Source organism: Mauremys mutica, chromosome 1 (assembly GCF_020497125.1).
Source record: "Mauremys mutica isolate MM-2020 ecotype Southern chromosome 1, ASM2049712v1, whole genome shotgun sequence".
Classification (NCBI taxonomy): domain Eukaryota; kingdom Metazoa; phylum Chordata; order Testudines; family Geoemydidae; genus Mauremys; species Mauremys mutica.
Window position 1 is genome coordinate 189,424,033 of NC_059072.1, and position 20,902 is coordinate 189,444,934.

At 42.6% G+C, this 20,902-nt stretch overlaps 1 protein-coding gene across 3 annotated transcripts in view; it reads left to right on the forward strand.

Moving 5' to 3' along the window:
* Nucleotides 1–13,388, forward strand: part of CHODL (chondrolectin) — a 50,588-nt gene extending 37,200 nt beyond the window's left edge. Inside the window, exons 2-8 of one of the 3 annotated variants that reach the window (XM_044981449.1) lie at nt 2,487–2,799; nt 3,596–3,753; nt 6,136–6,183; nt 6,600–6,683; nt 9,382–9,484; nt 11,485–11,563; nt 12,903–13,388. In XM_044981449.1, the coding sequence (XP_044837384.1) occupies nt 2,487–2,799; nt 3,596–3,753; nt 6,136–6,183; nt 6,600–6,683; nt 9,382–9,484; nt 11,485–11,563; nt 12,903–12,905 (788 nt within the window). In that variant the 3' untranslated portion in view covers nt 12,906–13,388. The remainder of the gene's footprint in view (nt 1–2,486; nt 2,800–3,595; nt 3,754–6,135; nt 6,184–6,599; nt 6,684–9,381; nt 9,485–11,484; nt 11,564–12,902) is intronic. The other 2 variants (XM_044981455.1, XM_044981446.1) reach the window with 2 other exon arrangements.
* Nucleotides 13,389–20,902: the final 7,514 nt, after the last annotated feature.

Here is a 20,902-nt window from a genome sequence, read left to right on the forward strand (position 1 = left end):
TGTAGCAGTGGGAGTTACCTTTGGACTTAGCTAGATGGATTTGATCATACTAACTATTGCTTAATGAATTCTGGCTATTAGCTGGAAGTTCCAGGAATTATGCTGTATATGTCTATAAATGGAGAGAAGCAGCTACTATGCAGTTTGCAAATATAACCTGCTTCTGAGGAATCATACACAGTATGCCTGATTCTACATTTATGTGAATTAAGAATAACTTAATGGAGGAAAATCAGACCCACTGTGTACTCACTCTGTGGGCTATAGCCCACGAAAGTTTATGTTCAAATAAATTTGTTAATCTCTAAGGTGCCCCAAGTACTCCTGTTCTTTTCACTCTTTCATGAAGACCTACTTTTGTTATTTCTTGTTTTGTCATTCTCTTAATATATCATAAAAGCCATTTTGATTGAAATAATATGATTACACTTTGTGTATGGAAAAACATTTAGGGAAAAATTAAATTTAAGTTGCATAATGATGTTTCTGTGTCCTAATTACAAAAACGTATACATTTATCAAGCTAAATAGGATAAAACTTTTAGATATAAAGTCACTGGGGTGTTTACCTAGATCTGTTAACATTTATTATGGTTAAAAACTGACGTATACAAAAGAGGTGGATTTTTTCAAGTAAAAATAATCATTTATGCTCCTCTTCAACAAATATGGCTTATGAACAACTTATTTTTACAGGTTTAATGGTAAAATTGTTTTCTGCTTGTGTTCAAACAGTCTAGATAATTATAGTAATTTATTACTTCTGTAAGGCCTTTGTTAACTTTACAAAATACTATAATTTGCATATTTTCTATGTTGGAATTGGAATAGAAAAGAAAAAATTATTCTTTTAAGAGGCTTTTAGTTAGTCCAACTACAAGAAGTCTAAAAGAAATTGCGTAAAGACTTAAGATAAAAATCAAGATCACTATACATACAGCTGGTACATTTTTAAACATCAGTGGGCTTCAGCAGCACTCACCACATTATATATACAGATGACACCACTGATTTGCTCTGATTCAAATCATTTGACATTTTAGATTCAAAGCATAAGTTCTAAAAGAGGTCAATAGCAAATACAGTATGGTAAGCACACATTTCAACTGCTTTTGGACGAAAGTAAATATATAATAAGTGCAGTTTCACTTTCTTTACCTTGCAGTTTCATTAAAAAAAAAATAAAAAAAAAAGTCATTGGAGCATTTGGTTTGATCCTTTAAACAGATTTATCAACTGAAGTTTAAGTAAATATTTGTTTGTGTGAACACATTAGATTTGATGCTTTCTGAAAATATTTTGATTATATTGTTCTGCTTGGTGTAGATGAGTGGACTCACCCCTGCGGCGCCTTCTGCTGGTCTCTCATGGAATTAGCTCATTCCAGCTTCACAGTGCCCTCTGCAGGGTGGTGATCCGCCTGTCCTCTGGCCCCCGTGTCCCTCCCGGACCAGGTGCCCCTTTATCTGGGATGCTGCCCTCTGGCAGTAACCCCTTTCTCTCAGAGTCTCCCCTCCCTGGGGAACCTCCAAACACTATCCCCACCTTGCCTCAGTACCAGGCTACTGCCAATCATCGTCTAGCCCCACTCATCACTGGCAAGGTTGGGTTTGGACCTGCTGCCTTTGCCTACCCCGGGGCTGCCCTCTGCAACCCCCAGTACCTGTTGGCCTACTGCTAGGCCACAGCCTGGGGCTTTCCAGGCTGGAGCTCCCCAGCTCCTCAGCCTTTTCCCAGCCCTGCTCCACTCAGGTATCCAGTCTCTAGCTCCCTGCAGCTAGGCCCATCTCCCTCTACAGGCAGAGGGAGACTGTTTGGGCTTCTGGCTCACAGCCTCTTATAGGGACCAGCTGGCCCTGATTGGGGTATGGCCCCAACTGTTACTGCCTTCCCGGCCTCAGCCCTCTCCCAGGGCTGGCTTTAAGCCCTTCAGGGCAGGAGCAGGGGACCACCTGCTACACTTGGCTATGTATTGTTATGGTCTCAGGTACCATCCGTAGTTTCCATTGACTGCATTGAACATGCCTGGAGATAGGGGTAAAACTATAAATATTGGGGAATCCAAACAAGCAGGATTAGATAACTGACTGAAGAAACTCATGACCTCCTTTTGACAATGGAAATTTGGTGCCTAATTTTGTGTCTATTAAAGTCAAATGGAGTTTTGCCATTCATGCCAATAGAAGTGGGATTGGTCCCACCTACAGCATTTAAAAAAAAACCTACTACTTTTAAGGAAGGGGCCCAACCCTGCAGTCCTTAAACAAAGAAAATTCTCATAGTTGTCAAAGGGATTCTCAATGGTTTCGATGGGACTTTCATCTGCTTAGCGATTTTAGGACAGGAACCAAGATGTGCATGACACCAGCAGTGTTAAAATTGGAGATTGGGTTAATGCTTCTGAGCCCCTATCAAAATAAAGCATGACTTCCTTCAGCAAGTGGCAAGTAGAAATATAATTAATCTTCTTTGTCATGGTATTTAAGGTCAAAAAGTGTGTTATGGAGATATCAAGCATCCCTGTTACAAGATAGCCTACTTCCAGGACTTGTCAAGACGTGTTGGCTTTCAGGAGGCCCGTCATGCCTGTGAAATCGATGGTGGTGTGCTTTTAAGTCTGGAAAGTGAAGCTGAACAGAAGCTCATAGAAAACATGTTACAAAACCTCACTAAGTCGGGCTCTGGGATTTCTGATGGTGACTTCTGGATTGGATTGTGGAGAAGCGGAGAGGGACAAGCAACATCGAGTGCTTGCCCTGAGCTCTACCAATGGACTGATGGAACCATTTCATCATTTAGGTAAAAGTCTGGGAGATTGCCTATAGTTTAAAGGGTTTATGGAGGGAAACAGTGTGTGCAGCACCCAAAAAAGTCAAATGTTTTGTGAATTGAAGCATATAGAAAAGTTGGTCAGTGAGGTTAACAACATGCCCCTGCTGCTTCTTCACACAATGAGGAGGCTGAGCCAATGGATATGCACTTGGAGATGTGGAAGGATGTCTCTGCGGCATGCTTGTCTCAGCCCCTGCTCCCACCCTCATAGAAGTAAGGGCTCCACAAGCTTCCAGCTCTGTGGTGTTGGAAGGAGGCGGGTGGGGAGGAAATGGCAACCAAACTCTGCTGGATTCTGGCCCTCAAACCAGAAGGCCAACAGCTGCGTAACTTAGTGCAGACTGTTTAGAGTAACTCACTCTGCCCACATCCCAGATTTTGAAAACCCCATTAGATTTCCTGATTCAGCTAAAGACCAGTAGAACAAATGGCAACATTCAAGAGCCATAATCTGCAGGGCATCTGTGGGTAAGTGGCAGGGAAAGCAGGCATCAGAAGGGAAGGAAGGAACATCTGCATGGATGCTCATTGACAGCAGGAAGATGCTCCAAGATCTGCAAGACTGGTAGTAGACCCCTACTCTGTTCCATGCAGGAGATGGGGGAAATGCAGCTTATTCTGCTTTAAGGGACAATGGAGCTTATGTACTATAACTTTCACTAGATTATGGCATTTCTGGATGCTTGCGAATGGTTCTATTAGATGATATGGTGGGCCTTTTATCTGCAAGAGTTTGAACATTATGATTTATATGCACTGCTAGAAATTGGTATACAGATGAGCCTTCCTGTGGAAGTGAAGCTTGTGTTGTGATGTATCATCAACCAACCGCAAACCCTGGCCTTGGGGGGCCTTACCTTTACCAGTGGAATGACGACAGATGCAACATGAAGCACAATTTTATCTGCAAGTATAGTCCAGGTAAGAAAAAGCTAAAGTCAGATTTCACGTGGTATATATTAACAGAAAAGTCACTGCTTTGGCAGAAAATGTTAGGGATTTGGGGATCCTCAATATTTTGTGGAAAACTGTACTGAAAGAACTTGAAAACTGGGTGAAATGAATTGGCCAATGTTTTCATGTGAAATGTTGCCAAAATATTTTCACCATTTTCGAGTAATGCTAGTTCTCGCCCTCTGGCTCTGTTACTGACTCTCTGTGATGTCTTGGAAATGTCACTTAATCTATTTGTAAAATGAATACAGGTAAATGGAATTCAGGGAGGTCCAGCGCAACAGGAAGAAAATTAGACACACAGGTACACCAGTTCAGATGAGGGCACAAGAGGCCAGGGATTTTTCAGTTTGGCTTAACCTACAGAAATGACATGGGAATCTTTTCTGGATCCTGCATATTTCAGTTGAAGAGACTTAGAACTGGACAGCCAGAACAAGGAAATTGGAAGCAAGCTTGAATTTGAGGCTATAATCGTTTTTTTAGTTATAGTGGTCATGCTTGGCAGTAGACAAACACCATATTTCTTACCAGGATTATGGTACTCAAAGCATTACTGAGTGTTAAATTGTCCACTGTGACCACAAAGAGAACATACAAATCCCAGTATAAATTTAGCCAGACTGCATACAAAAAACAAACAGGTTGTAAACCATCCTCATCAGAACCAGGCTGCATGTAAAACCCCACTCTGAACCAGAGTTTCAGTGTTTAATCTGTACCTGCAGAGATTCCCATCCAATTGCTTCTTACAAAATCAGGCTCTAACCACAAAAGTGTACATTACAAACTGAAATGTCATTTACACCTTACAGACAGTAAATCTCAGTCTGCCTGCAGATTAGGGTCACTGTTTCAATTTCAGTGAGATTTACAAATTTAGAAAAATCAGAGTAGGAGAACCAATTGATCTCCATTCCTCAAACTTCCTGTTTCTGAAGTACATAAATATGTCTTGTTTTTTCATCTTTACAATGGAACTATCAAAATTCATGCTGTGAGTTTGGCTCTGTGATTCATTAGGAAATCTTACTCAGCCAGCCTCCAAGCCTAATTGACATATTGCATTTTTTTGTTTTCTCTCTAAATAATATCTTCAAGTGTGGGATGGTGGAACCTCCCTTGATGGTGTTTAATGTCACAGTACTAGCTGTGGGTTTGAATCTCATTCACCTTGAAAGGATGTTGATCTTAATTATATATTAGTAGCTGTAATCACATTTATTTTCTGAGCCAACTCCTCCTGCATCTTGATTTTCAGATCAAATTAAAAATTAATCCACCCTTTTAAGCTCCACAATTAGCTACTTTTAGAAGCAATAGTTGCTAGTACTTTAACATTTTTCTCCAAACCATGTTCCAATTAACCAGTTTTTATCTGAGAAGCTGAAGTAATTGTTACTGTTGTAGTAGATTTTATTACCTCTTTGAACTCTGAGCATTACTGTTTTGAGCTAAAGACCAGTAATACTACTGGTGTTCATAATCTTATAACATGGGAATGGTATCCAAATCACCATACAGATTCTACTTCTGTGATCATCCTCTCAATTCAGAATACTTTCAATAATCTATGGAATCCTTTAGACATAGATAATGCTACTGTCCCATTTCTACATCCTAACTGGCCTTTGCTGCATGTTTTATAGTTATAGTTTCCAATTGGGTATCTTTCATTAGAAATGGAATATTAACCTCCTCTTCTGCAATGATTGCATTTCCTTACCACCCAATTTCTAATAGTTCATTGTTGTATCTTTTTTTGATTTTAGGGATGTCTGTAGCAAAAAAATATATATTATATATATCTTCTGTCAAAACATCTGGTTCATACTTCTCATTGCTCTACAGCTAATTTTTTGATAGTCATCTTGGAAATAAGAAATGGCTTCTTTAGCCCACACTATCAAGATCACTGCCCATTTTAGTATGTTCTAGGATCCTCTGACTATAAGAGAAGAAGTGAGATGTTAAGAAAAAGCTATATTCAAATTATCTGACACAAGAAAAGGGTGGGTTTCAATTATTCATCCAATAAATTAGTAGATTCCACAGGAAAAAAAATGGGCTTAAGGCAAAACTGCAGCATTCCTATTTATCTAGATTTGTACAGAAGTATGGACTAGAAGTAGGCTGATACCAACCCTTAACTTTAATGTTTTGTGTCAAACATTCTTCAGAAAGGTGCTTGCCAAATGTTGAAATATGAAGTTAAAGAACTCTGCAATAATTGTGTTTTTTTAATGAACATGGGAGCATAGTTTTGAGCTATGGTACTATCTGTAAAACAATGTAAAAGATCTGTTTTATTACTCTTACTCTTTCATTGTCAAACGATTGATTTAACAGATAATGTCCTAGAAAAAGAACTAGGCGACAGAACAGACACAGATTATGGTAAGAAACTTTTTAAAAAAACTTTTAGCTTGAGTTGCAATGGCAAAGACATAATCTCATGAATCATTTACAGGCTCCAGGAAAGTTATATAGTTTTTTATTTTTTTAAACAGACGTGTTAGTAATGGAACATATTGAAAGAGAATCCTGCAGAGAGGAATATTTGCAGATGTAGTTGCAAATATATGGATGTAGTTCAAAACACTGCTGCTTTTAATTCCTATTCCATATTTAATCCTAACAACACACTAAAGTTCTGTAGACACATTTACTTTCAATAACTTATTCAATACTGAAACAGTTCAGATAACAAATATGAATCTGTTTTAATGTAAAAAACTTAACAGATGCTACAATATGTAATAACCCTCTTTCTATGGTTGCTATTTTTCTAATCTGTTTAACTTCTTTTTCAGAGTTTTTTCCATCAGTGACAGCAGGAAAGCCTTATGATGAAAACAAACCAGAAGATAATTCTCATGTAGTTGTTACTGAAACAGGTAATGTATTCATAGGGTTTTAATGTTCGGAGTAATATAGTAACAGAGGATGGAGGAAGTTAGAATGAGATATGCAACTTCCCCTGTTGAATTAGACAGTTTATTCCTTAGAGGTCTGCTGAAAATATACCTGTAAGGGGTGGCATCCACTTCTCATGAGTGCCCCCTGGCCAGGTGCGCGTGCCTTCACTCTCTTAGTCTGTGGTGAGTTCAGTAGGTGGTTTCTTAGGCAGGTTTTCAACAACTCAGTCCTCTGGCCAAGTCTCACATGCAATATGTATGTGAAACAAAACAGACTCCTCCTGCTGTATGCAGTCCACTAGGGGCCTATCCCAGTACCCCTCCATTGGTATCTCTGTAGCCCTCCCTGGGCTCAGTCTTTAAATAGTCCCGGCCCTGGTATGGGGCCAGACCCCCCAGGGCTTCCTCACTGGAGACACTGTCTTCCTGCAGCCCTCCCTGGGCTCAGTCCTTAATCAGTCTGGCAGCCCCTTCTGAGCTAACCTCAAATAGTCCCTCAATCCTGGTATGGCACCATACCTTTCTGGCCCCAGCTGTTCTTCTATCTTCAGTCCCAGCAGCCAGCCAGGAGCTCCCTGTTGCTCCCTGGTTCTTGCCAGCAACTGATCTGTCCATGGTACTGCTGCTCCATCAGCCAGCCAGGAACACAGTCCTCATTCCTTCAGCTCCAGACAGCAACTACCTGACTCTGGCTCTGCAGCTCCTTTTATATCACCCTCTTGGGCCATGATTGGCTGCTCCCTGTAGCCTCTCTCATTGGCTGCTTCTCTCCCCCACCCCACAGCCTCTCTAGGTCACTGGGTGGACTCAATTCCTCTCTGAGATGGAGTGGTGGTAGCACCCTGAGGCCTCCAGCGGTGGGCCTCTGAGCCTAGTTCACCCCATCACAATACCCTTGACTAATAATCCAAGACTTCTGATCAGTTTCTCTTAGTTGTTCTTGCAGGAATCAATGGCTGTGATTAGCTTTCTGGGATGGAATACTCAACTATTTCAAATATTGCTACTGTGTCTTCAGCACTGCAATTGGATCTGCATGAACCTGGATCAGACCTTTGCCCCTCACCAATGCCCCTCTGAACTCAGTGGGTCTCTACCAGGGCACAGGGTTCTACCACTGTGGATCTGATTACAGGATCAGGCCTCAAATATCTCTGATACAGTCAAAGCCAGAAATGTGTAAAACAATCTAACACAAACATAAGACACTTGTTTTCTCTTTAGAAACTGAATTTTAGTGCTCACAAAAGGTGCCAGATTGATAGTTCTAGGGACTGAAGTGTTGTGTTACCTACCCAATAGCCTCAAGGTACAGCAAGGTTCCTCATGTGCCCCAACCCATATCTGGAGGGATCATCTCTAGGTTGAGAGCATTTGAAAAACTGCCAAGAAAAGTGCCAACTGTGGTGTTGTTTTTTGGGATGGGGCCATCTACCCGCTAAGAACTGCTCAGAGACCCACAAATTCATTTAATTTATGGGTTATAAACTGGCCTTAAACATTTTCTCTTGCAAGTGAAAGTATATTAAAAAATAGTTGTATACAGAGTCCCAGCTTGTGGGTCAGGTTTAGACAACTACAAGTACCTTGTCTTGTGTATGGTAATACAATGTTGGTATACAATTATTTAACATGTAATCACAGTTTCTCTCTTGAACCTGGAAGCTGATCCTATTAAACATAGCTGTACAATGATGATTGCTTGGTACTACATGGCGGTCAGTAAGCAGCAGTATGTTAAGTGTATGGTGGCATATTACTGAAGGGGCAAAGGATGGTTCCTTCACACACAACAGCTGTCTCTGGAGTCTAAAGATCCCTCTTCGTGAGCCCACTGTAAGCATTTGGGTAGAAAGGGCCTCCCCTCTTTCTATAATAGATCAAAGGAGACAATGCTTCAGGAATTGTTTTTGTTCTTGAACTGCTATACTGAGAAAAGAAAAAAAGTTCAAATGGCATAAGGGCAGACCGTAACTTTTCAGTCTAGCCCGAGTAAGGAGCAATGCGTAGCTGTGCTGGTCCAGTAGAAGATCAGAGAACCAGTGGGGACTCAGAGTCACAGTTCTGCCTCTGCTTCCCTATTGCTCTGTGGGAGGAGTAAATTACTTCACCCCTTTTCATGGAGCAGCTTACTCCCCACTGAGTACCAAGGTAGATATTGTGACCAGTGAGTAGGAGAGGTGGATTCAGGGCTCCTGATACCCTCTATCCATTCCTTTCCATGATTTCACTGCAGAGTGGGTCAGATGAGTAGCTCCTGCTCTCCCCCTCTCAGCCAGAAAGAGTCTCAGTCATGAGGGCTGTAAAGGGGAATTGGGGTGGGGAGTGGATCTGGGGCTTATGACCTCTTACCCCTTGCATGGTTGAATAAGAGCTGTGACTATTCAGCCCACAGCATGTAATCGAGTGTATATTTTAGCTGCAGTGTAAGTATAATGAGATATGAATCTTATAAGGAAAACTACAGTGTGCACCTTCTGGACATCATTTTCATAAAATATTGGGGGCTTAGTCTTATATTCCTAATATATTCACATCTTCCTTTAAAATTGATTAGCAGTCTTTCTACACAAGGAATTCAGAATTGAACTATGTGGGCATATAGATAGATATAGTGAGATGGAACAGTGACTTTCAATACAGTACACACTAATGAGAGACTTTTTTTTCCTTGTAGGTATAATTCCAAATTTAATTTATGTTGTTATACCAACCATACCACTGCTGTTGTTGATATTAGTGGCTTTTGGTACTTGCTGTTTCCAGATGCTACACAAAAGGTAAATACTTTTAATACATTGGAATGAAATTGTCTTATAATGATGAATTCAGGTTTCCATTAGCAAGCTCTTCATACATAAAGAATGCTTACATCTCTCCCTTGCTTCCTTCTCAGTTGTGCTGTATGCATCTTGTTGTCCCTGAAAATCCAAGCAATTTACTTATATCTGACAACTGAAAATTCATGTTCATGGGTTTTTGCCAATGAAAAGGCTCTGGCCTAATCTAGATCCACAGATCCCTTAAAACACACTATGCCTCCATAAGGAATTTTTCCAGTTCCAAGGAGGACAGTTTTTTCTGTCTCTACTGTTGCAATTTTCCCTTACTTCCTGCAGCCTGATCACAATCTATATTGGAACTGATCTCTTGGGAATGACATTGGGAGGGCTTCACTGACACGGAGCATGCAGAAGGAGCAACCCGCTCCCCCAACTTTCTGCACAAAGGGTGAATTCTTCCCTGGCTGAATGGGCATAAGTTGTTAGGAAAAAAACTTAAAGGGGTAGCAGCCTGATAAGTCTTGATTCGCTAGCCATCCAGGAAGAGCAAGAAATATGCCACCAGAGCAGAAGAACTTCACAAAAACAAACATGTTTATGGGCAGTGTAATTACCTGGATTCCAGCACTCAGCACTGAAATCACAGCAGCTAACATTTAAGTATGCATCTGTTTTGACAGTAGTAGTCAGCACTTTTGTAGCATATTGATTGGTGGTGGCGCCTCCCTCCTCCCAAGCACGTACATATGACCATGATGCTAATACTTCATTCATGGCACTCCTCTGCCCCTAAATATCAGCTTTGGTGGGAAGGCAGGATTACTAACAACTCTGAGGACCCAGAGAATAGCCGATGGAAAAGTTTCTATAATAAAATGGGGCGATGTTCCATGTGGGCTTTCTTTTAGCTTTTTTAAAATTTGGAAGGCTTAATTTTCTCTTTTTTTGGTGGGTTTCAGTTTTAATTCTTCCTTGTGAAACAGAAAACAAAATAAAAGGTAAGCAATTTCTGAAACTTTAAAAAAAATATTGCCTCAAATGGGAAACAATCACCTGATATTTATATAAACTATCACTGGTATTCCCTGGCATCACACAGTTATTTAGTAATCCTATCCCTCCAGATGCATGAGACCTACGTTAGAACATGTACGGTATCCTAAGGATGTGCACTTCCATATAAAAAAGTGGAAGATTTGTATTTCCCAACCTCAGCAATAGTAACACGTCAGGCAAATCCATACCTACATACAACCACTATGATTCCAGCGCTGACCAACAGGATCTTGGTAGATTCCATGAAGGTTGTGATGAAGGGTGCCCATTCATAACATTGTAAGGATTAGGAAATATATCTCACCTTGCATAACAGTGGGATTGGCCTTCTAGGTAAATATCATGGCAGGTACATTCATGATCTTTTTTTTTTTTTTTTTTTTTTTTAGCAGATCATTCCACGCTCTCCGCTACCATGCAAAGGGTTTTTAAGGCTGAGTTCAGGTCTTGCCTTTCTTTCCAGATAGACCATGCAAGAATGTGAGTGTGTGATGCATAGCCCACTGATGTCAATGGAAAGACTTGTTGACTTCAGTGGGTTTTGGATCAGGCCCCTGAAACTGTAATAATTCATCCAAGAAAAGGATTTTGCACTTTCCAAGAGCTAGAAAGAGCAGAGCACAAGAAGTTGGGAACTCCAGTGCTTTCTGTGAAGAGTTCTACCCTAAAAGGAAGTTCCCAATTTACAAATGAGTCTCTTCTTCTCCCTTTTTCTTTTGTAGGCTTTCATAGGAAGATGACCTTTCCTCTGAAAGGTTAGCTTGCTGTGGAGCCATAATCCATGCCTTCTGGGGCTTGCTTAGCTTGGAAGAACATGGACAGTTTTGACTGGTTTGGGTTCTTATAGGGTAGCAGTAAAGGGAAACAGAGCATCTCGCCTGTAATTAGTAGCAACAATCAGCTCATTCATGCTTAGATGCTCTCCCTTTCCTTTCTTCCAGGGAAGCAAGGAGAAACTGCTTCACAGACCCATCTCCATTATCATCTGAATGCCTTGCAGAAAGTTTAAATTCCAACCTGGTATATGTCTCAGTTTCTATGATTGTATTTCACAGTCAAAGCAACAATTTTAGACAATATCCTCAAACTATTTATTGCTCCTTACTTAACATTATTCCTGGAAATTGCATGCAGAGTCAGATCCTCCACTGGTGTCAATAGCCACAGCTTCAATGAACTCATTGGAGATATACAGCAACTGAGGTTCTTATCCATGATATTTAAACACGTTGTATTGGAGAGTGCATATTTTAATTATTTTTTGCTGAGAAGACTTTCCATTCAGGGTACCTCAGACATAAATGAACAAAATGGTCTGGATTCACTAGTGTAAAACTGGAGTAAAGTTTGGAAGCATACAGCCCAGCTCCAAAGCCCACTGAAGTAAATGGGAATCTTTTCAATTACTCCAATTATCCCCCGCCCCCTTTGGGAAAAAATAAAAAAAATGAATATTATGTCTGGGAACCAAAGCATTTTGATTTTAAACTGCTGCCATGGTGTCACATAGGTATTGTAGTTTGCTCCCATTCTCCTGTAAAATCTGGGCTTCCTGATCTGATATCATCTCCCAAGATTCACCATTTTCCCCTCTAGGTGAGGGGAAGTGATGCATCATGTCAGTCGCATGGTTGAGGTGCATCCTGGAAGTCGTTGGCCACAATATATCATACGAGATGAAGTCTGGCTGGGGATCCCAGCCCACAGAAGAGAATGGGAATGTGAGGTGCTGTGGCGGCATTTCAGAATTGACTTTTACAGACTTCCATGTTTTGATGAAAAATAATGTTTTTCAGTGGAAAGTAAACACTTTTTACTACACAATACCCCAATTTTCCATGAAAAAACAATGTTGATGGAAAATTTTTTGACCAGCCATAATTAGGACTTTTCTACCAGTTCACTAAGGGTCTTCTCCAATGCCCATTGATTTCAGTAGAAAATGGATCAAGTCCTAAAAGAAAGATTTTGTCCTACTTGTTCATGTTGAAGAAAACCTTGCCACTGGGACTTCTCTCAGCATAAGATACTGCTTAACATAAGGAAGGGTGGCAAAATCTGAACCTAACCAATGTAGTACAACATGGACAATCTAAGTCTACAGGGAGACAAAATAATTTACCCTCCTTTCAAACATAATTTAGTGGCTTTGCCTTTGCTGATCACTGTGGTGATGCATTTCGGCAAAGCTTGTGTATAACTTTATTGTAGGAGGGGAAACTACATTAAATCAATAACAGAGGCAACTCTGAATTAATGGATGGATGCAAGTCTGACATATCCTGACCTAGCTGCATCCTAAATCTGAGCCACAGAGGGATCAAATGAATTGAAATTATTTTATATTTTTATTTTTCAGTAAAGGAAGAACAAAAACCAGCCCAAACCAGTCCACATTATGGATTTCAAAGAATCCCAGGAAGGACAGTACCATGGAGGTATAACAATTTAATGACTGAACACAAAGCAAAAATAATATTTTACAGTCAGGCTCTATTATAATGTCATCTCAGCACATTAGCTTGGAATGGCTTGAGACTGCAATGGATCAGCAAGATGAACTGTAAGCTCCCCCTTGAGGCAACTATTCAGATCATTTTTGTATGTAACATTTGATTATTAATTAAATGAACCATGTCATGCTAAAGAAAGAAAGAGGATGTGTCTATTTTGCTAAGGGAAGTAACTCGGTTACAACTGAGCAGTGGAATGGACAATGCATTTGAAGTTTATAGGGGGAAATATCTACAATGTGTGTCAGTTTTAAAATTGTTTGTAGTAATCATAACATTTATTTCCTGTACTCCCTCATACATTCTACTTTAGTTGATGTACTGTAAATTGAATGGACATAAATTTACAGTGTAACAAAATAATTTATCTTTGCATAAATATTTGATAAAAATGGATTGCTCAGTTATTTATTTGCACATTTTCAAGACCGCTCTTGAATCTTTAGGCACAGATTTTATTTTTATCCTGTAGCTCACGCTCATTAGCAGAGACAGTTTCCAATGCTGTGATATTGATCTGCAGTGGCAAAAGTCAAGTATTCAGGAAAATCACTTGACGCTGCATACTGAGTGCACTTTGCAAGCGGATGGCCATATCTTTTTGATACATTTCTCCAGAGTGGACATAAATCAGTCTACCAATCATGAGATATGATTTAAATGCAGCCTTTAATAGCTATACTGGAACTATATTAATTTTTATTTCCTTTGAAAAGACAAAAATTATAAGTATCACTGTAGTATAAAGTCTGAGATGTCAGTGAATCTTTTATATTAAAAGCAGCAAAGAATCCTGTGGCACCTTATAGACTAACTGACATTTTGCAGTATGAGCTTTCGTGGGTGAATACCCACTGCTTGCATCCGAAGAAGTGGGTATTCACCCACGAAAGCTCATGCTGCAAAACGTCAGTTAGTCTATAAGGTGCCACAGGATTCTTTGCTGCTTTTACAGATCCAGACTAACACGGCTACCCCTCTGATACTTTTATATTAAAATTATGCTTAAAATGAAAGTCAAAATATTAATAAAAACAGGAGTGAATAGATTTTGCTAGTAATAATGCATTTTAGAATCACACAAGAAAACACATATTTTTAAGTAACATTGATATATTAAAATCGATATTACAAGAAAATTGCTTTCCCCTAATATGCCATGGTGATACTCTGATGGTGTTAGTATCTTTAAATTCTGTACTTTTAATAACATTAATGCCCATTCTTTTTTATTTTGTTCTTGGTTTCACATCAATTATCTTTGTCCCTCGTAAATATGGTGTTGTCTGTTAATTAGAACCAGAATTTAGAAAAAAAAGTTGGGTCAACTGTTAAATTTTGTTTCTTAAAGTTCAGAGGTAAGTTTTCCATTGACTGCTCTTATGATAAAGAGAAACAAAAACCCCACAATAACCTCACAATACCATTGCTATTCCACGTGTAAAGACATTCAGACACTTGACATCAGAATTAGCATTATTCTATGGGTTGTGCTTACTTCCTTTTCTTGATACCTGAGGCCTTGTCTACACTACAGGACTATTTCGAATCTACTTAATTCGAATTTGTGGATTCGACCTTATGAAGTCGAATTTGTGTATCCATACTAAATACACTAATTCGAACTTCTGAGTCCACATTCACGGGGCCGGCGTCGACTTTCGAAGCGGTGCACTGTGGGAAGCTATCCCACAGTTCCCGCAGTCCCCGCTGCCCATTTGAATTCTGGGATTTCCCCCCAATGCATGCTGGGGGAAAAAATGTGTCGAGGGTGGTTTTGGGTAACTGTCGTCATTGAACCATCAATCACGCCCTCACTCCCTCCCTCCCTGAAAGCGCCTGCGGGCAATCTGTTCGTGCACTTTTCTGGTCAGTGACAGCGTGGACACCACAGCACTGCAAGCATGGAGCCCGCTGCGATCCTCGCCGTTTTCTCCTCCTCGCACTTTATCGTCCACCTCTTCCACATTCAGCTGCTGAGAAATTGGGCTACTTTTCAATGGTTCTGCAAGCACTGGGGGACCATAGGGGCCTTTTTTACCAACATGAACGTCGTATGGCCGGGCAAGGTTCCTGATGCGTGTGTTCTCAGGAAACTGTGGGCTGCTCAGACGCCTGCTGGAAGGTAGTTTCTTCCCGTACCACGAAATAACTGTTGTGGATGTGCATTTGCCTATAGTGATCCTCGGTGACCCAGCCTGCCCGCTAATGCACTTGCTTATGAAGCCCTATACAGGCGCCTGGGACAGCGACAAGGAACTCTTTAAATACCAGCGTGCAGCGAGCAGCGTGACCTGTGACTGTTCAGTCTCTTTACAGAGAAGCTGAACCTGCCCCTGTTTCTTTACCCAGTTACTGTTGACTCTCCTCTTCGGTTAAATACCCCGTTCTCCCCGTTTCCTCCACTTCCAAGACACGTGTAAAAATAAAATACATGTCACACTGTTACTGAGGAGAGGTTTCTTTATTCATGACTTTTCGTTAAAGGGTCGAAACTGGAACGCAGACTGCGGTGGGTAGGGTGTGCGCTGATGTAAAGACCGCCTCTAAACTCAAGGAATGACAGGCTCATGCTCCTACAGCGGTCCGCATTGCCGGACTGCTTGTTTCAACGGAGCCTGCCATCCCTCCTTTTTTGGGATTCTGTGTGCGGGGGGCTATGTGCCTTGTGGCGGAGGAGGACGGATACAGATTCCTCTGCTGCGTGACTCAGCGGTCCACGACAAGGACCGCTGTATAAGATCTGTACCCGCTCTCTCCCTGCTAAAAAGTCACATCCCCACCGCCCACACAGAACCTGGAAACCACCTCCCATACCGACCACGGTGCCTGCTGACTGCACTGTGTGTGTTACCCGCTGCTGATCCGGCCCCCGTGTCTGTACCCTGCGAAAGGTGCCTGTCCTATGCAATTAGCAAACGCACTTCCCCACGCACCCCATTCAAACACAGTCTTCAGTGAGGAAACATGACGGAAACAGTACTTAACAGCAAAGTATTTTTATTACTTAAGTACACAGTTATGGGATGGGACTGGGATTGGGACTTGTTTGAGTCCGGAAGGGAAGGACTTATGCAAACGTAGGGTATGAGAATCTTTTGGTTACTTGAGCCCTCTGCTGGGGTGCAGTGACAGTATTCACGGCCCAGGGCGGGCATCCTCCTGGTTATTTAGGGTGAGGGGGGTATGTGACTTTGTGGCGGGGGAGGGCAGTTGCAGAGATACTGCCGGGGCTCTGTCCTGCAGCGGTCCTGCAGACATACACAAGTCGCCGGAGCGTGTCCGTTTGCTCCCTCAGTAGTACAAGCATTGCTTGACTCGCCTGCTTGTGTTCCTCACGCCACCTCTCCTCCCCATTCGCTGTGTTGAGCGCTGGTACAGAGAGACTTTCTCCCTCCACTGCCTCTGCTGGTCCGCCTCGGCTAGGTAGCAGCCCACACATTCATCGAAAATCGTGTCCCTTGTCTTTTTCTTTCGCCGCCTAATCTTCGCCAGCCTTCTGCGAGGGGGATGCTGTGGAAGGTCTGGAGACAGTGGAAGCTGTGAGATGGGAAACAGTTAGTTAATTCCTTGCAATGATACTTTTTTGCGAACAATTAACTGAGTCTAGGCTGTCTCTGTGAATTTTTTGTTGAGACCACCTGTGCCTGCTGTTGCACAAATCATTTGCGCGGTGGATTCTGGGTAAATGTCGCCAGTCATTCCTTCCTCCGGGAAAGCAAGGGCAGACAATCATTTCGATCACATTTTTCCATGAAATGCCCTGGCACACGCCATAGCGTGGCAACAATGGACCCTATTTTGCCTTTTGTGTATGTCACCGTATGTGTACTAGATGCCGCTGACAGAGGCGGACCAGCAGCGCTACACAGCAGCATGCTTATGCTTTTGCATGACAGCAGCGATGGTTTACCAGGCATACTGCACCGTCTACCATACCATGAACTGGTAAGAAGACGGTAATAAGATGGTCATGGTTACCTGTCCTTTTGCACTGCGCCATTTGGTGCTGTCATAAGTGCCCCTGGTCGATCAGCCAGGGGCGCAAAAGCAAAATTTGGGAATGACTCCCCGAGTCAATCCCTCCTTTTTGGGTATCTAAAAATAGAATCAGTCCTGCCTAGATTATGTGCAAGTGTACTTAGAGAACCACTGTATCATACAACCAGAGACCACAGCTGCTCTCTGTCCAATCCTGCATAAATTTTGAGCTGAACGCTATTCACAGGGTGTGCTCCTGAAACAACCCCAGCTGTTCATTCCGTACTTCCCCCAGCCTTCCTGGGTTCCAATACCATTGTCCCCCCACTTGTGTGATGAAGTAATATAGAATGCATGAATAAGACACAGGTAGTCGTTTGTGAGAAATGAGTGGAAGGAAGCCTCCAGCTGCAATGATAGTCCAGAGATGACATTAAGGGTGTGGAGGAGGGAGCCACTCATCCCTCTGCTAGTCCAGGGGCAATTGAATCTTTTTTTTACAATGAAGGGTGGGGGCTGATGGATCTCAGCCCCCTGTTGCAATGATGAGGACGGTTACCAGCCATACTGCACCATCTACCATGAAAAATTAGCAACAGGCGGCCATTGACCGACCGGTCCCAAGCAAGTTGGTACGGTTGTCATGGTTACCAGCCCTTTGCACTGCCCCATGTGCCAATAGGCTGATGATGAGGATGGATTTCCATCCTTTTTGTACCATCAGCATCCATAGCGTGGGGGGAGCAAGGATGTTGGTGTTGAGTGCTGCACCATCGCGTCTATCTGCAGCATTCAGTACAGATACGGTGACATGTAAAAGAGTCAACAGAGGATTGTTTTCCCTTTAACTTCTGGAGGTCAGGGGGGTGCGTAAATTGCCGAGCTATGCCCCGACCCACCGCGGACACTGTGTTTGACCCTAGAAGCATTTGGAGATCAGCCAAGAATGCAAATGCTTTTCGGAGACAGCAGGAACTGTGGGATACCTTGCGTCCTCGTTCCCCCCTCCCTCCATGAGCGTCCATTTGATTCTTTGGCTTTCCGTTACGCTCGTCACGCAGCTGCGTGCTGAGTCTGTGCTATGCCGTCTGTCCGTTTATTTATTAAAAATACTTTGGACCAGGCGTAACGTAACATTTCTTCCCCTACTTAGATGCAGGAGTCTCGAGCGAGATCACCGTGAGGACAGGCACTGAAGGAGATAGAGAGTGCATGCTGCGTGAAATCTAGCACGAACACGGACCTATGCAGCCGTGCTCTGGGAGGCAGTGCTCCCTGAATACCGCATGAAAGCCTCGCGCGGAAAGTGTGCTATCACGGAGCACCCAATAAGGCAGCTCTCCCCAGGAAACCTCCTGCTGATGCTTATCGATTAACGGCAGGAGAGCTTCGTGGCGTTCTCCCCAGGAGGATTTCTGTTCTATCACCATATATACAGAGACCTCCTTTTCACACACTTCAGATTCCTGTTATATTAAGAATAAAAGTTAACATGGTTAAAGGCACTTACCGACTGCTCCTACCCCTGATTCAGGATCCGGGTTCCTGGCCGGGGAGGGTTGGTAGGGGATCTCCGTGACGGTGATGAAGAGATCCTGGCTGTCGGGGAAACCAGCGTTGTAAGCGCTATCGCCTGCCTCGTCCTCCACAAACCCTTCCTCATCTTCCCCGTCCGTGAACATCGTCGAGGAACTGTCCGTCAACACTGTCCCATCATCAGAGTCCATGGTCACTGGTGGGGCAGTGGTGGCAGGCTCCGTAGCGTCCGTTGGCTGCTTTGATTTTTCGGTAGCCTTGTCTGGGGTCCTTGATTTTCACGCGGCACTGCGTTGCATGACGGCTGTATCCTCTGTCTGTATCATGGCTTTGGAGACCTTCTCGTAGGTCTTTGCATTCCGTTCATTGGAGCGCAGCTCCGAAAGCACAGACTACTCGCCCCACACACCGATCAGATCGAAGAGTTCCCGGTCACTCTATGCCGGGTCCCTCTTTCTATTCAGAGATTACATGAACTCCTCTGCTGGAGAGCTCTGCATTGCTGCCGGTGCTGCGGAGCTCGCCCCGATGTGCAACCAGAACGTCAGATTCAAACCGCCCAGACAGGAAAATGAATTCAAATTTTCGCGGGTCATTTCCTGTGTGGCTGGGCAGAGAATCCAAGCTCGGGCTGCTGTCCAGAGCGTCAACAGAGTGGTGCAGTGTGGGATAGCTCCCGGAGCTACTAAGTTCGATTTCCATCCACACCTAGCCTAATTCGAACTAGCCATGTCGAATTTAGCGTTACTCCACCTGCCGGGGTGGAGTACCAAATTCGAACTAAAGAGCCCTCTAGTTCGAATTAAATGGCTTCCTGGTGTGGACGGTTGAGCGGTTAGTTCGAATTAACGCTGCTAAATTCGAATTAAAGTCCTAGTGTAGACCAGGCCTCAGATCACTATTTCCCTTCCTAGTGTTATTTACACATCCTCCCACCTGTTGATGGTCTTCCCCATCTGTTGGAACTTCTCTCCTGGTTTCACTTTCTCCCCATCCATTACTTGACTTTTCTCTTTAATTATTATAACAAAGAAAGCATAATCCTGCATGACTCAGAGTACATACTTCCTACTTACCTGAAGACCGTTGAACCCAGCTAACACAGAAGAAGAGAGAGATGTCTTTCTTGAGGATGCATGTTGTAAACAATATTTAGAAAGACATCCAAGATTTTAAAGAAAGAACAACTTATTGAAGAAAATGGGGTGGTGATGTTGGGGAATAAAGATTTAATAAGTCCCATATGCTCTCACTACTTTGCATTTCTCTCTGCTTGAAATGACCACTTAAGGACACACCAATATATATTGTGATCAACACAATGTCGGTGACAGAGGAGGAGTTTCCACATGGAAGTTTGGAGAATGCAAGTACCTTTTCTCTTCAAGTTCTTTGTCCCACAGGCTAATGAGTAACGGGGAATGTTGGGCAGTTAGCAGCAGTAATCAGTCTGGAAAACTGTGTTGAAGAGGCAAGGAGGAGAGGGAATTAACAGGTGACATTATGCTATATGAAGGCCTTCAGGCCCCTGTATCTCAGAAAAAGGGTCCCTTAGACTGTGGACTTAGTGGTAACAGCGTGGAAATCTGTGGGTCCACTATTGGGTGAGGTGAGCTGTTATAATCCTACTGCTATGCACTGATTATCTGTTTGCCTCTTGGTGCAATTCATAGTATTGGATGTGATCTTTCACAGTCATTTTGTCCTGGTCGGGGGATAGGGGTAGGATCTACTCGGTCACTCTTGTTGGATCACCTTGTACAGCAAGACACCCCAGAGTGGGCCACAGGCCCTTTTCACTGGAGAGCCCACATCTCTCGCACCTTCCTTTTGTGGTCTGCTATTGTCAAACCAGAATGGCAGCACTTCAGACTGGCATAAATGATGGCACAAGGTTGGGACAACAGAGAATCAGGTTGATTGTCTGGCAAGATTCCAGGCACAGTATAAGGTCAGACTGAGTAAGGCCTGGCATTACTTCATGTTAATAGCAAGGAGTGGGGGGAGAGAGGGATGAGGTCTACAAGACTCTTATTCTGAAGATTTGATTGCCCTTGTTCATAGCTGTATTCAGTGATGGAAGGCACTTAGGCAATGGGCATCATTACATGTGTCTATATAAATAATTACAATTCTTTTTGGACTTTTATGTAACACCATGGAATTAATTAGATTTTAATTGTTCTATAGCAGGCACTAAGCAAATAGAACATGCCATATTGTACTAGAATGATTACATCATTAGATACAAACATACATAAATCGTGAGTACACAGTTATTTATGTTTACATTTAGAGAAAGTTTTATTTGGAGACGAACCCAAGAAAT